The following is a 13,489-nucleotide window of genomic DNA, read 5'->3' as shown; positions in this document are numbered from 1 at the left end:
TAGGCCTTTACGCTTTTTCTTTTCAACCAGCTGTGGAACAGGTGTTTGTTTAAACAGCCTGAACGCTACTGGTGGGGTAGCGATACGTCACTGTCTTCGAGGCACAGGTCAGCGTACTGCTGCTAGGTGGCAGCAGCACGACAGAGCTTCGCGAGCTGCGGCTTGTGTGTGGGTGTGTGGTTGTCTCTTTCTGCCTGTACGCGCGTGCACGTGGGCGTAGAACAGCCCCTTGACTATAGGTACAGCTGTCTTATTTGTGCTCGAGCAGATGTTGCTAATCTTCGTGTCAGTGAGGAGGAAAGAGTGCGTCTTCCTCCAGCTCGACAAACAGCAGGATGTCTTCGGAAATATTTGAGAAGAAGAAGACGATAGACCTGAGGAAGAAGCACATTGGGTAAGATAATTGACAGTCTGCAGTTATGTTGCTCAACAACGTTTTCAATACAGATGTTGTTTTTCAGGCTAGTTACTGTGACAGACTTCTAGAAGTGCGGCATGAAATAGTAAATAATAACTTTTTTTTTTACACTAGAATTTCAAGAATTTGTTTCCCAATAAATTTAAGAAATTAATTGTATTCATGAATTAGGTGGTATATTTGTAGCTAAGCAGTGGTTCATTTGTATGCATTACATTGTATTACAGCCTATTTATTTCTGTTGTGCCCTTTACACACAGTATGACAATGTCTTAACCACTGTACAACATAAAAACCTGCTAAATCGGAGTGAAGGGCACATTTTGCACATCTAGAAAAGTCAATAGTTGCTCCTCTGCAGGCCGTCTTGTAAGATTTTCTTCAGCCATGACCCCATCAAGATTGTGCGAGCCAAAGGCCAATACATGTATGATGAGAAAGGTCTCCGCTACCTGGATTGCATCAACAATGTGGCTCACGGTAAACACGCACGCACTCAAATATAACCAGATTTATTTTTATACCACTTTTATGTCCCAACAGAAACCTCAGAGCATAGAGAGGGTTGTTCTCTCTTACATACATGTGTTACATACGTGTTAGGCTGGCATTCAAATGTGCCTTCAAAGCTACAGGTGATATATAAGAGGACTGCACACAGACTTCCCCCAACTGATCTGCTCTACAAAGTTGTCACGTAACGTACCTCATTCGGAGTGACGAAAGCTGCACTACTTGCAGACAGAGACAGGAATGTAAAACAGGATGTTTCCTTACCTACCACATTCACCACTCTTTAATTTAAGCATCTGGCCTCCAATTATGTGCCTTTTAATATCAGTTGTCATGGTATGTTTTGACCTCAAATTACAGTCGGATGATTTGAAGCGTGTGTTTTTTTGTCCTGAACGTGAGGGCCGGTTCTAATCCTGTGTGCATCCTTTTCTTCCATTCCCCAGTGGGCCACTGTCACCCGGATGTAGTGAAGGCAGGAGCTCAGCAGATGGAACTGCTCAGCACCAACTCGCGATTCTTGCACGACAACCTTGTACTGTACGCCCAGAGGCTGCAGGCCACACTGCCCGACAAGCTTTCCGTGTGCTACTTTGTCAACTCAGGGTATGTGGGTAAATTGATTCACGGATGCAATTATCATTTATTCATATCTTGTCTCATGCTCGGCTTAAATTACTTGAACTGTAGCCTGAGAGACTATCCCGATCCCGTAAAGTTAGAAGGGTATAATCCAGACATGTATGAGTCAACTGCAATCAAGAGGGAACAACATACATGAGAGAGTAAACCGGTTGTGGCAGATCAACCTCTTTGGATCAGCCTCTTGCTCTTCTTGATTTTTGAGTAAGCTGACATAATAAATAATGGTTTAAAGTGAACGTTTCAGGTCGGCATTCCTATAGAGTGTATTGGATTCCGAGAAAAAAAAGAACTACAGCATTATATTATGCATGTCTAGCTTGCTCAGATTTGACACAGACGCCCTCGGTAACCCTAGTCATCAAACTGCACCAGTCTGGTCTGGTTACTTATTTACACCACTTGCTGGAGTTCCGCTAACCCTAACCCTAGATGCCACGAGAGAGAGAGAGAGTTATGAAACAGACAAAACAGAGATCTTAAGTCATCATCGCACTGGTTTTATATAACCTGGCCAACAGGTCAAAAGTGTACTCGTGTGCAATCAAGACACTGAAGACAAGGAGACAAAGATAACTTATAATATGTCGCATATGGTCTTCAGGGAAATGCCACAGCATACTGCAACATTATAGACAATATTGCGTCTCCAATATTGCGGCAAAAATGTTTGGGGACCCCTTTCTTGTGTCAACATGACAATGCCCCCGGGATAGTTTTCTGACTTTGGTGTGAAAGAACCTGATTGGCCTGCAAAGAGACCTGACCTTAACCCCATCTAACACATGGGTGTGAGAGGGAACACCTCACTCGTGCTCTTGTGGTTGAATAGGAGCAAAACCTTGCAGCCAGGTTCCAGAATCACATTGTATTAACAGCTGTCGCAGTTGTTTTGCAATGTGATTCCATTTTCACTGTAAAGAACTGGTGCAGCTAGATAACTGATTTTGCCTTTTTAATATAACATAATAAAGCCTAATTACGCTTTATACTCTGCTACCAAAATTGGATAGTTGTCACTTCATACGCCCTTACAGTACCTGCTCGTGACATCGACGGCTTCTCTTGTGTATTCTGTGGTGACTGAGTAACTCAAAGTAACCCTTGCCCCTTTGAACTTCAGCTCTGAAGCCAACGACCTGGCCCTCCGACTAGCATGGCAGTACACTGGCCACAAAGATATCATCACGTTGGAAAAGTAAGTGTTTTTTGCCTCGTCATTGTTCAAAACCACCTGGTACAGTGCCAGATGAGCAAAATGAATGTATACAGATGACGAGTCATTTTTTTTAAAGATGCTATACTTTTGTACGGTGAAAATAGTTCTGTCTTCACCATGTTTAGCACACTCCACATAGGCTCTTTTCACAGCAGCAGTTTTGAACTGTCAACACATTAACAACATGAATTATGGCTGTGTTCCATTCAACTGCGTCAGGGCCCTGGAATTGTGCATGCTGGCTCACTGGAATGGCTGCGACACACTAAGTACTAACAAGCCATCGATCATTTGATCAACGTACACGTGTTTACCCTGCTATGACATGTCAAAATGGGCCCGCTGCAAATGAGAGAACTGACTGGTTTGGTCGGTGGCCTGCATGCGTTTGCTTTGTTTTGCAGTGCGTATCACGGCCATGTCTCATCGCTCATTGACATCAGTCCGTATAAGTTCCACCACCAGTCAGATGCTGAGCACAATCAATCAGTCCATGTGGTGAGTGCTTTTTCTTTCCCCCGTCTGCCTGCCTGCCTGCACACTATTCAAACACCATGATTCAACTTCCTCTACTGGGCTTTTCAAGAAGCTGCAAGAAACATTCCAGTTATTTAAACCTCCCCCTCCTGCACAATAAGTAATAATGGTTCTCATGCGAGTGAGCCATGTCAGATTCAGCAAACTCTCCTCCCTTCAGATAACTGTGTAAATGTCGAGCGTAAACATGATGAATGCCACCTGTGCGTCAAACAGAGCGTGTTGAGAATTGTAAACTGACATAATTAACGCCCCAATTATACCATATAAGGCTACGCGTCCAGCCTCATATGCCCGGAAGTGCGCACTTGTGAAAATGGCACTGAAGACTAAAACGTTGCCATTTTTAACAGCGTCAGCAGTGGAATTAAAGGACCTGCTTAAGCCACGGAATGGGAGACAATAACGAGTGCTGTTAATGCTTTGTTACCTGAGGGTCATCCTGTGTCTGGAATTAAAAAGAAATGGTTCGATTTGTAAATGGTTCTGGAGATGCCTACGTTGAGAACGTTACCAGGTGCTTATCAGTATATCTGTGGACAAACTTGCACAACAAGATCAGAATGTCATTGAGTTCAAAATGAAAGCCCAGTTCAAACAAAGGAGTCAGCCACCATGGGTGTGGTCCGAGCAAGGACTTCAACCATAGTTCTTTAGAAATGTATTTGGCAGTTCTCCCGCATGCTATGCCTGTTTACCGCATATGCTCACATTCAGATGAACACAAGCTAGAATGGATAGTGGCGTATAGTGTAGCCAAATGTTTCGACATGTTGGATCAAAAATGTGTCACTTGAAAATGTAACAAAAACAAACAAGTTTACTCTTGTCGTCGTTGTTTTCCAAGATGTTAGCGGAGTAGTCCTGTCCTGTCCCTTTATTAATTACACTTTTCTTTTCCCAGCCTGAGGAGCTCTTCTATTTGCTGCAAAGCACTTTGTAAACTCTGTTTTTAAAGATGCTATATAAATAAAGTTATTATTATTATTATTATTAGGACGCAGCCGTTGCCTATGAATCGGCTTTAGTAATCGTCTCACCGTCTCGTCCCTTACACAGGCTCCCAGCCCAGATGTGTACAGAGGCAAATACAGAGCAGATCACCCTGACCCTGCCTCCGCATATGCGGATAAAGTCAAAGATATGATACACGGAGTCCACGAAAAAGGAGGAAAGGTACAGTTTGTGTTTGATACCGCTGTGTTAGCAGAAGTCACTGCAGAAATATGGCAACACATGTTCTTTGCTGGATTTTCCATTTTTACATGATGACTCTTTTTTTCTTCAAGGACATGGCCCTGAATAACAAAAAATGTCTTATGCAATGTCAATGTACCTTGAGTATGAAAACAACATGGCACATTACCCCCTTTTATTTATGAATACATATTAGATTTACTACTTTTTCCTTTTTCTTTTCTTTTTCTCAGGTTCAGGCCGAGCACTCTGGCGTGCACTTAAGGTCAAATTCGAGTTCACAAGATCATGTGTAGTGAACTCTTATTGTCCAAGGTTGTTGGCCCTTAATCGTATGTTGGAAAGCTCAAGCCAACCCTGCTTCCACTGCCGAGAGGGACGGAATTTCTGCCCATGGGATTTTACAGAATGTTTCTAACGGGTGTTTGTGCAGACATGCGTCTACAGGAGGAACCTGACGACAGGAGTACAATAACCCCCATGTGATACTGGAGAGATACATGTATGTGATTAAATGTTTGCACCCTGCTGATCCTATGAAATACACAACTGTGTACTGTGTCCAAGTGAATACACAGCCAGCGTTTTTTGTTTTGTTTTACTCCACAGTTGGCCTACAGTGCGTTAACATTAACTTCTGTCCAAACGTTCCACGATTGCCTCTTTCTTGTTTGTGCAACTTCCTCATGATAGCGGGAGATCCACAGGTCAAAGACGCCAGAGCTCCTCCTCTTTTCCAGTTGATCAGTCTGGCTTTAGATTGATAGGCCTGATGGTTTTCTCTTGTACAGATTGCCGCTTTTATTGCGGAGTCATTGCAGAGTTGTGGCGGGCAGGTCATTCCCCCGATGGGCTATTTCCAGCAAGTGGCACAGTATGTACCCAAGTTACTGCAGAGATTAGTAAATATGTGTGCTCGGTACTCTTTCTATGTTTTGTTTTTTCAACAAAAATTTGCTTTTCAAATGTGTTAACATACTTTGCACTCTGCAAAAAATAATTCTTAAAGCAATGAAGAGATATACACCCAGAAAGACATATAGCAGCTGCACCAGAACGCATATTTGAGAGTTTATTAGGAATATCCTCCTTTGACAGTGCTGCAGTATCAAAGAAACTGTCTTGTATCTTGTTGCTTCTATGAGTTTGTGCCTTATTGAGAGAATGAGTAACTCATTGGAGTTTACCTCCATACTAATGGATATTTTTGCCACTCTACAGGCATGTCCGCAAGGCAGGGGGCATTTTCATCGCCGACGAAGTCCAAGTGGGCTTTGGTCGTGTCGGCACCCACTTCTGGGCCTTCCAGCTTCAGGGAGAGGATTTTGTGCCTGACATTGTCACGATGGGAAAGCCTATTGGCAACGGTCACCCGATGTCATGTGTGGTCACGACCAAAGAGGTGGCAGAGGCCTTCTTGTCATCTGGAATGGAGTATTTCAATACTGTAAGAGCATGATGAAGAATTGTGCGAGTGATATTATATTTTAAAATGTTCAATAGCTGGTTTTAAGTAATGTAGTTATTAAGCTCTACAAAGAAGTACAAAGGCAGATTGCAGAGAACACACAAGTTGACCTAAAATGGCGCTGACCCGACCTCGTCCTTGAACTATATGTTCTTGTCTATATTTGCCGAGCGTATCAACACATCTGTTTTCCACATTATGGGGGAAAATACATTCCGTCCCAGCTAGTTGTTGTTTTTCCACTGACTGCCTCAGATTACAGTTACTTCCTGTGAAACAACAATAGTTTAGTCACAAATGTAAGAGAATGCAATGTATTTTCAGTCAGTTTGCTGCAGTTTGGATCTTTTCCAGTCTCATACTAAAAGTAGTTGAGTTGAATGTGTCGCCAGTTTAGCATAAACTAAAAAAAAAACATGCTGACTCTGTGACATTGTAAGCCTGTTATATATTGAATGCATCAAATTGCCTTGTGGTTCTGTCACCAGCATACAGATTCTCATGATGATCAAGCTGCTGATTTTCCAAGGAGGTGTGAGTGTAACCGCGGTGTAATCTTTCCTCGTGTGTGTGTGTGTGTGTGGTTTTGAATTTCTCAGTTTGGCGGCAACCCAGTGTCGTGTGCCATCGGCATGGCCGTCCTGGACGTGATTGTGAAAGAGGATCTCCAGAGTAATGCACTGCATGTGGGGAGATACCTGACCAACCTGCTGGAAAAGCAGAAAGAGAAGCATCCACTGGTTGGTGATATCAGGTAAGCACACACACAGTTACAGGATGTGACAGTGCAACAGTTGATCTAGGACACAGCTGAGTTATATCCGACTAAATGAATGCTTTGGAGTTTGTAACTAAACGGTGTCACATCCTGCAGGGGTCGAGGCCTCTTTGCCGGGATGGAGCTTGTGAAGGACAGGTTGAAGCTTACTCCTGCGACAGCGGAAGCCCAAGAAGTTATATATCGGTAAGTGCTGAGAACGCAGGTTATGACATATTAATAATAAAATAAATATAGTTGCAGCATTGAAAGCAAAGAGGCTGCTTGATACTGCTCTGCATCGTATTCTCTGCTGAGATTAACGGCACCCATGAAAAGTTCCACAAGCGTTATGATAGCTTTAGTGCACTGTGAAGAACACGTATCACACTAAAGGCTTATCAATTTATGGAAGGATAATAAAGTTGAATCGTAAAAAACACATGTACTCCTGTGTATAATATTTGAAAGTAAGAGCTCGTTATCAAATCATGATATTTTCATGTTCAGCTTTTGAAATCAAAATGCTGCATGTTCTGCCACTTGTAATTATTTTTATTATCAGTATCTGACATTTGATCAAGGTTCAATATCAACTCAAATTGTCACAGGTGTAATTAATAACGATCATTAAGGTTGCGTCCATTCAGGTGCGCCTGCTATTGTTCATGCAGGCTCACTGTCATTGCTTCCTGGACACTTGCATGAAGCAGAGCCGTCGTTTAATATCGTTGGTTCCACCTGTGCTTTTCCTGCTACGTGCGGTCAATACATCTGCTGTTAAAGCGGCTTTTTAAATGACTCAGCCACTTAGTTTAAATGTGTAAATTGATGCAGTGTGAAGAGAGTAATTCATATCTTACCCCCAGGCTAAAGGAACAGTACATCCTTCTTAGTGCTGACGGACCTCATCGCAATGTGCTCAAATTCAAGCCCCCCATGTGCTTCACTACGGAGGACGCTGACCTGGTGGTGGAGAAAATCGACCAAATTCTCACAGGTACATGCTGTTCCCTTACGGTACTTTTTTTTCTCTCTCTCGGGTGTTGTCTAGGATGGTGGCGCTGTAACGCGTCGTCTTTCTGGCTTGTGCATTATTTAAAAGGATCAAGGTTTGTAAAGGTTGCCTACAATCACTGAACGAGCCCTCGTTGTATGCGTTATTGTGTTTCCAGAGCTTGAACAAGCATTGGGCTTGAAGATGCACAATGCATTGGGTGTAGAGAATGAAAGCAGCAAAAGAAAGGTAAGTGTGACTCTGCTTATTTTAAATGCCCTTCGTGCCTAAAATGAACCTAAAGATATTTGGACCAAAGATTTAGGCTATTGAATCTTGCATAAAGAAGACGCATGTATAATGGACAACCACAACAAATGTCTACATTTTCAATTTACATTACATTTTCAAATCAACTTCATCTCCTCATGGTTTTATCTCAAGCTGCCAACTGATGAAAATGGACACCAGTGTCACAGTGGGTTAGCACACGACACAGGGAGCAGTCGAGGATTTCCTCAACAAACCAAACGCTTCAGGACATAACGCTGCCAGCAAACGGAGTCAGAGCTGTGAAGTGACAACACTTTATCTTTTACCGAGTTAAAAAGCTGAGTTCGGACAAAATAAACTTTAGAGGTGACAAAATGCTTGGGGGGGGGGAAATAAAGTGCCTTTGCATGTAACCTGATTAACAATGTTTCTACATTGTTAATAATACAGTATATCTCTGAGATTGCAGTGTCTTCTCGGGTACTATTTCTTTTTATTTTATTACACTTAGGAATCAAGCCACTTGTCCCCATAACAACATGTCTATTATGGTTTTTTTTGGTGCAAAACATTCCCTTAATTATGAAAGCTACCACGCTACACAACCTGTGTACTCTTGATTTTAATATCCGTCAACATTCACTTGATCATGATTTTCAGGGAAGTCAGATGTTGATAAATCATAAGTAAATAAATCAAAAGGTAATATGTCAAATAATCCAATGGTGTCCTCATGTCTTAAGCATTCATTTACAGCTTTCACTGATTTATAAGCATTACTCACTTTTGTTGAAGTGTGTGCAATACCTGTTTAGACCATTACACATTTTGTGGTGATCAATCTGTTTTGAATAAAATACTGTATGTGATACTGTTAATAAATGGTGGAAAGTCTGACCCTGATCGCTGCCTTAAATCAAATGCAGATTGAATCAAATGCATTTGATTCAATCTGACCACCCACGAGCCACTGGGCACAAAGTATGAGATGAATGCAGAGAGACAAAATGAAGGAAGAGACAAGGGAGTGGTGGTATTCTATATTTTGATAAGAGCATTTTGCTATCAATTAACGTCACAGATGTGTCTGAGGGTTGACAGTACAGCGGCACTTTATGACTGCTTTCCTGACTGTGGAGTATGTCCTCCCCTTTTATTACTTCCAATATGTAGATCCATTATAGATTTTACCTCCTGAGTACATTAGGCAATTATTTAGCAAAAGTTTCTACCACATGTATCTGCCTAGTATCCTTTGTACAGTATTTGGACTTGGGGAAGTACAGCTGTGAACTGCATTTCCCATGTGTACTTGCATGACAGCACAGGTGTGGTCCGTTTGATGTGATCATAAGATCTGGGATTTCCATTTTTTATCAAATATCTGATGTAATGAGGTTCTAGTGACCAAAAGCTTCACATTGTCATTAAATTCTTGCATTGGACTTGAAAATGTAAATCTCATTATTTGTGGACTTCTGGAGCTGTAGCATTGCGTCATGAGTGGGATGGCGACTATAAAACTGCCTTGGATGATTTGAAGCATAGCCTATGAAGTAGAACCAGAGAACACAGAAATTTGCTGAAACGGCAATAATCGTGAGCAGTCGCGTCATATTAAGGCATAAATTAGAATTTTCAACACAAGTTTTGTTCAGTGTGCGTCCACACACAGATGGAAAACAAAGATTTATCACCATTTACAATGCAGGAAGTTATTCCCCTCTCTGCAAAAACAGGTTGAAGAGGAGCTACAACCAATTACCCATTGTCAACAGATGGTGTTTTAGCAGACTCGGCAACTCGCAGTGTAATGGGGTGTGTATTTTATGCACTGCTGAACCAAATAGTAACAACTAGAACTGTGAGGTGGATCTGATTTGAATCTGAGGTGTAGACAAAAAAAGTCCTTGATTTATTTATCATATGACATCTTAATAACCTTAAAACCTCTGGCACTCACGTAGGACGCAATAACCACAAGCACCCAGTATCGTTTGACCTCAGGATGGATAACCACCACTTATACATCTCTATGAAATCACATTAGTGTCAAAATTCTCAGATCTGAAGTCACATTACTGTCTTGATACTGGAGGTTTCACCTCAGTACAATGTGGCAACGGCCAGGAAACACTTCTGCCTGGTAGAGCTCTGACGCCATCTTCTGGAGGCCAAATTACAATTCTCGTGCTGACTTATCGTGTGTAAACAGGCCACAAAATGTATATAAATTAATCTTTGCCCTTCGGTGCAGCTCTTGACATAATGTAGAAAATAACTAAATGTGTTTATATAAACAGTACATACAAACGACGACTGCAAGGAGCTCTGAAAAGAAGATTTATTTCACATACTTGTACAAAAATGCAACTGTGACAAGTTATAGGCCGTTACAACGATTTCTTTACAAAAACGTAAAACTTAAACATTAATCTGCCCTTTTAAATTATTCATATAGTGCTAATCCCAAATTCCAAAACAGTGGCTGCATGCCAACAGTGTTCAGTAACTTCCTCTCCTTTTTCTACTCCAGTGACTACGGTATTCACCTGCTGCATGGCACTACTAGCTCATTTCTTGAGTTTGCAACAGATGCACTACACTGAGAGGGACCTGGATATCATGACCAAAAAGGTCATAATGATGTCACTGTGACACGTGCATGTGATCCTCTGCTGCATCAGTTTGTTTGGAGATGGAGAAAGGGAAGAAAGTCAAAGAACACCAATGAGACAGAGCCAGTGCGAAACCGTCGGTGCAGCCAGGTATAATTTCTTGAGCAAGGTCAGTGCTTTCAGTCCTCAATGGTTGATTACAGAAAGAGTTGCGTTTATCCATGATTTAGTTCGGCACCTATGCGTTGATGTCCTCCGTCCATCCAAATCATTTTGAGCGTGCTCCTTTTGTCTTTAGCCCATGAGGTATCCTCTGAAAAGACAAATTATTCATTTGTTAAGACATTGTGACGCAACAAATGTAAGTTCAGGGCAGGATTGGTGTGTTACAATAAGAACTATTACGGGCGTAGACTTACGGCAGCTTCATGCGCATGAATACTCTGGCCATGAAGAAGCTGAGGAGAACGCTGACAAAACCGATGAAGAGCAACAGGAAGCGGTTGAGTTTGGGAATGTTTGGCGCGTTGGAGCGGTCCAGGATTATAAAGCCCAGGCCCCCCATCGTGAAAAGGAAACTGGAAGCCAGTCCTTCCATAATGTACTGTCCGTTTACTCTGAAAAACAAGTGTACTTACATTGGTTATGCATTATTTACTGTGGCTACTGGCTCCAGGTGCTCACAATGTTTTTACTGACGTACCTGTAAGCCAAGAAGGCCACTGGTCGCTGGTGTCCATGCTCATCAGTCATTGAACCCACACTTGGTGGCTCCACAATAACATCGTAGATGATACCTAGAATGGCAATCAATCACATCGTAATTGGAGCAAAGTTAGAGCGCCTTCACACAACAGAGCTACTAAACCTGATTGAAAACGTCACATTTCCACTACTAACGTCATAGCTGGACCATAATAATCACAGAGAAGATGCATTCTTGTGCTAGCTCAAAGTTAGCTTAACTTACTCCCTCGTTCATTGCGTTAAAGCTAGCGAGCTGTTTTATACATGCAACCACAGGCTATAACCTGGCTTTATTTAAACCGCACATTAATTACATGTCCATAACAAGCCGAGACAAAGTATATTCGTCGCTAACAAGCTAGCATTAACGTTAGCTTAGCACATGCATTTTACCTCCAGTGATGAGAAAGTAGGACACGATAACGATCGCATACACAGTCATAGCCGACGGCATGTGCAGCCACGACGGCTTCTTCAGCTTTACATTCGGGCATTCCAGCAACGCAAACGGCATACTGTACAATGTCTCCATGGCTTGAACAGAAATTCCCTCTGACTGCAGAATAGAGGCTCTCTGACCGATATCCGTCTGCGAAGCGACTATGTTGACGTGTCCCGGAAGTACATCCTTTGTGCAAAGCGTATGCACACAAGTTTTATTCGGCGATTTGAGTGTACTGCACCCCGTCCAAGCAAAAATATTTCCCAAATAGTTATGTTATAGTAAATGCTTTAAGAATTGTAATTGTGCAATTCAGCTACATTTAAATAGCTTTTAACTCTTCTTTCAAATGTGGCGGTCAACACAATGTATTGTGGCCTCATTCATAAGTTTCGTAAAATTAATTGACTTTGTAGTATGTAAATGTTTAACTGTAGATAATGCATATTTTCAGGTAGCTTGATGGATATATGCTTCACTATGGGCAAAAGTACAATCTCTTATTTACTGAATACTGAATTCACCGTAAATCAAATCAGCTTTTTAAGTCTTAACAAAATCACTGCATACAAATATTTGGGTTATGGGACGATGCACCAGGGAATCAGTGTAATCCCTTTGCCACTTAAGGCCAACTTTCAAACTTGGACAAATATAACTGTCCATTTAAAAAGATGGTTGTGTTTGTTATTAAATGTCAGCTATCTTTGCCATTTGTTTTCTTTTAACACAAATGTTTATCACTGTCAAAAATAATCGATGAAACTACTGTTAATATTTCATCGTATACTGCATTTTATTTGTGTAGATCAGGGGTGTCAAACTCATTTTCACTCTGGGCCACATTAGCGTCATGGTTGCCCTCAAAGGGCCGGTTGTAAATGTAAGACTGCGTAAATGTAACTACTCCTAACATATTGTTAAATAACTCTCTGCATTTGATTATTGTTTATTCAAGTGTAAACATATTGTACATGCAGTTATATAAATGTAAAAATATATTTAAGCACATTTCTGTTATTATAACTTAAATCCTTTTAATTTAGGGTTAAGAAACCCACATTACTCTATCAAAGATCAAACTATTAAAGAAAATATCAAAGACAAATATCAAACATAAGTTATTACAATAACTTTGTTCAAAGCTTAAAATCTTTTCAAGGGTGCGGTTGCACGATCCCACGTGAAGTATTTCATGTGTTTTAAAGCAGTGATTCTTAACCATGGGACCGCGGCCCACGATGGGGCCGCGAACGTCACCTAGAGGGCCGCAAACAACTTTCAGTTTTGCACCTGTGGGCCGCGAGGGCCGCGGGACCGCATAGGTTATCAATTGAAGACACCAGAGATATTACTGTTCTCCATGAGACGCTCAGTTACAATATAGCTTCCCACCACCCGGTGGCGGTAATGCGTCAGTCAGTTGTTTAACAAGCTACAATAAGCAGAAGAAGACACTCAGCTAGCCGCTAGCCCAGGCATGGGCAAACTACGGCCGGTGGGCTTTTTAAATTAATCCGGCCCGTCAAATATTGGTACAAAATTGTCCAAACTATAATAAAGACTAGAGCTGGGCAGTATACCGGTTTTAATTTCCCTTATGATATGAATTCTTCACACACCATTATACCGGTGCATAGCCAAAACAAATGCTGTCTGCT

At 41.6% G+C, this 13,489-nt stretch overlaps 2 protein-coding genes across 2 annotated transcripts; one reads left to right on the top strand and one right to left on the bottom strand.

Moving 5' to 3' along the window:
• Nucleotides 1-335: 335 nt before the first annotated feature.
• On the top strand, nucleotides 336-8,294 carry etnppl (ethanolamine-phosphate phospho-lyase). Its single transcript, XM_076112450.1, has 13 exons — nucleotides 336-394; nucleotides 780-898; nucleotides 1,378-1,537; nucleotides 2,697-2,771; nucleotides 3,197-3,290; nucleotides 4,389-4,505; nucleotides 5,318-5,400; nucleotides 5,748-5,973; nucleotides 6,594-6,748; nucleotides 6,869-6,958; nucleotides 7,621-7,751; nucleotides 7,927-7,997; nucleotides 8,193-8,294. Exons 1-13 carry the CDS (start codon nucleotides 336-338, stop codon nucleotides 8,292-8,294), a joined length of 1,482 nt encoding a protein of 493 aa, XP_075968565.1.
• A 2,056-nt stretch (nucleotides 8,295-10,350) lies between these two features.
• Nucleotides 10,351-11,950, bottom strand: ostc (oligosaccharyltransferase complex subunit). The gene is made up of 4 exons (XM_076112427.1): nucleotides 11,780-11,950; nucleotides 11,343-11,436; nucleotides 11,059-11,256; nucleotides 10,351-10,952 (listed from the first exon to the last, which is right to left on the bottom strand). The coding sequence occupies exons 1-4, from the start codon at nucleotides 11,916-11,918 to the stop codon at nucleotides 10,934-10,936; spliced, it is 450 nt and encodes a 149-aa protein (XP_075968542.1). The 5' UTR covers nucleotides 11,919-11,950; the 3' UTR covers nucleotides 10,351-10,933.
• Nucleotides 11,951-13,489: the final 1,539 nt, after the last annotated feature.

This window comes from Anarhichas minor, unplaced genomic scaffold (genome assembly GCF_050575085.1).
Source record: "Anarhichas minor isolate MPS153535 unplaced genomic scaffold, ASM5057508v1 ptg000049l, whole genome shotgun sequence".
In the NCBI taxonomy this organism is placed as follows: Eukaryota; Metazoa; Chordata; class Actinopteri; order Perciformes; family Anarhichadidae; genus Anarhichas; species Anarhichas minor.
The sequence above is the reverse complement of the archived record's forward strand: the minus strand, read 5'-3'. Positions and strand labels throughout refer to the sequence as shown.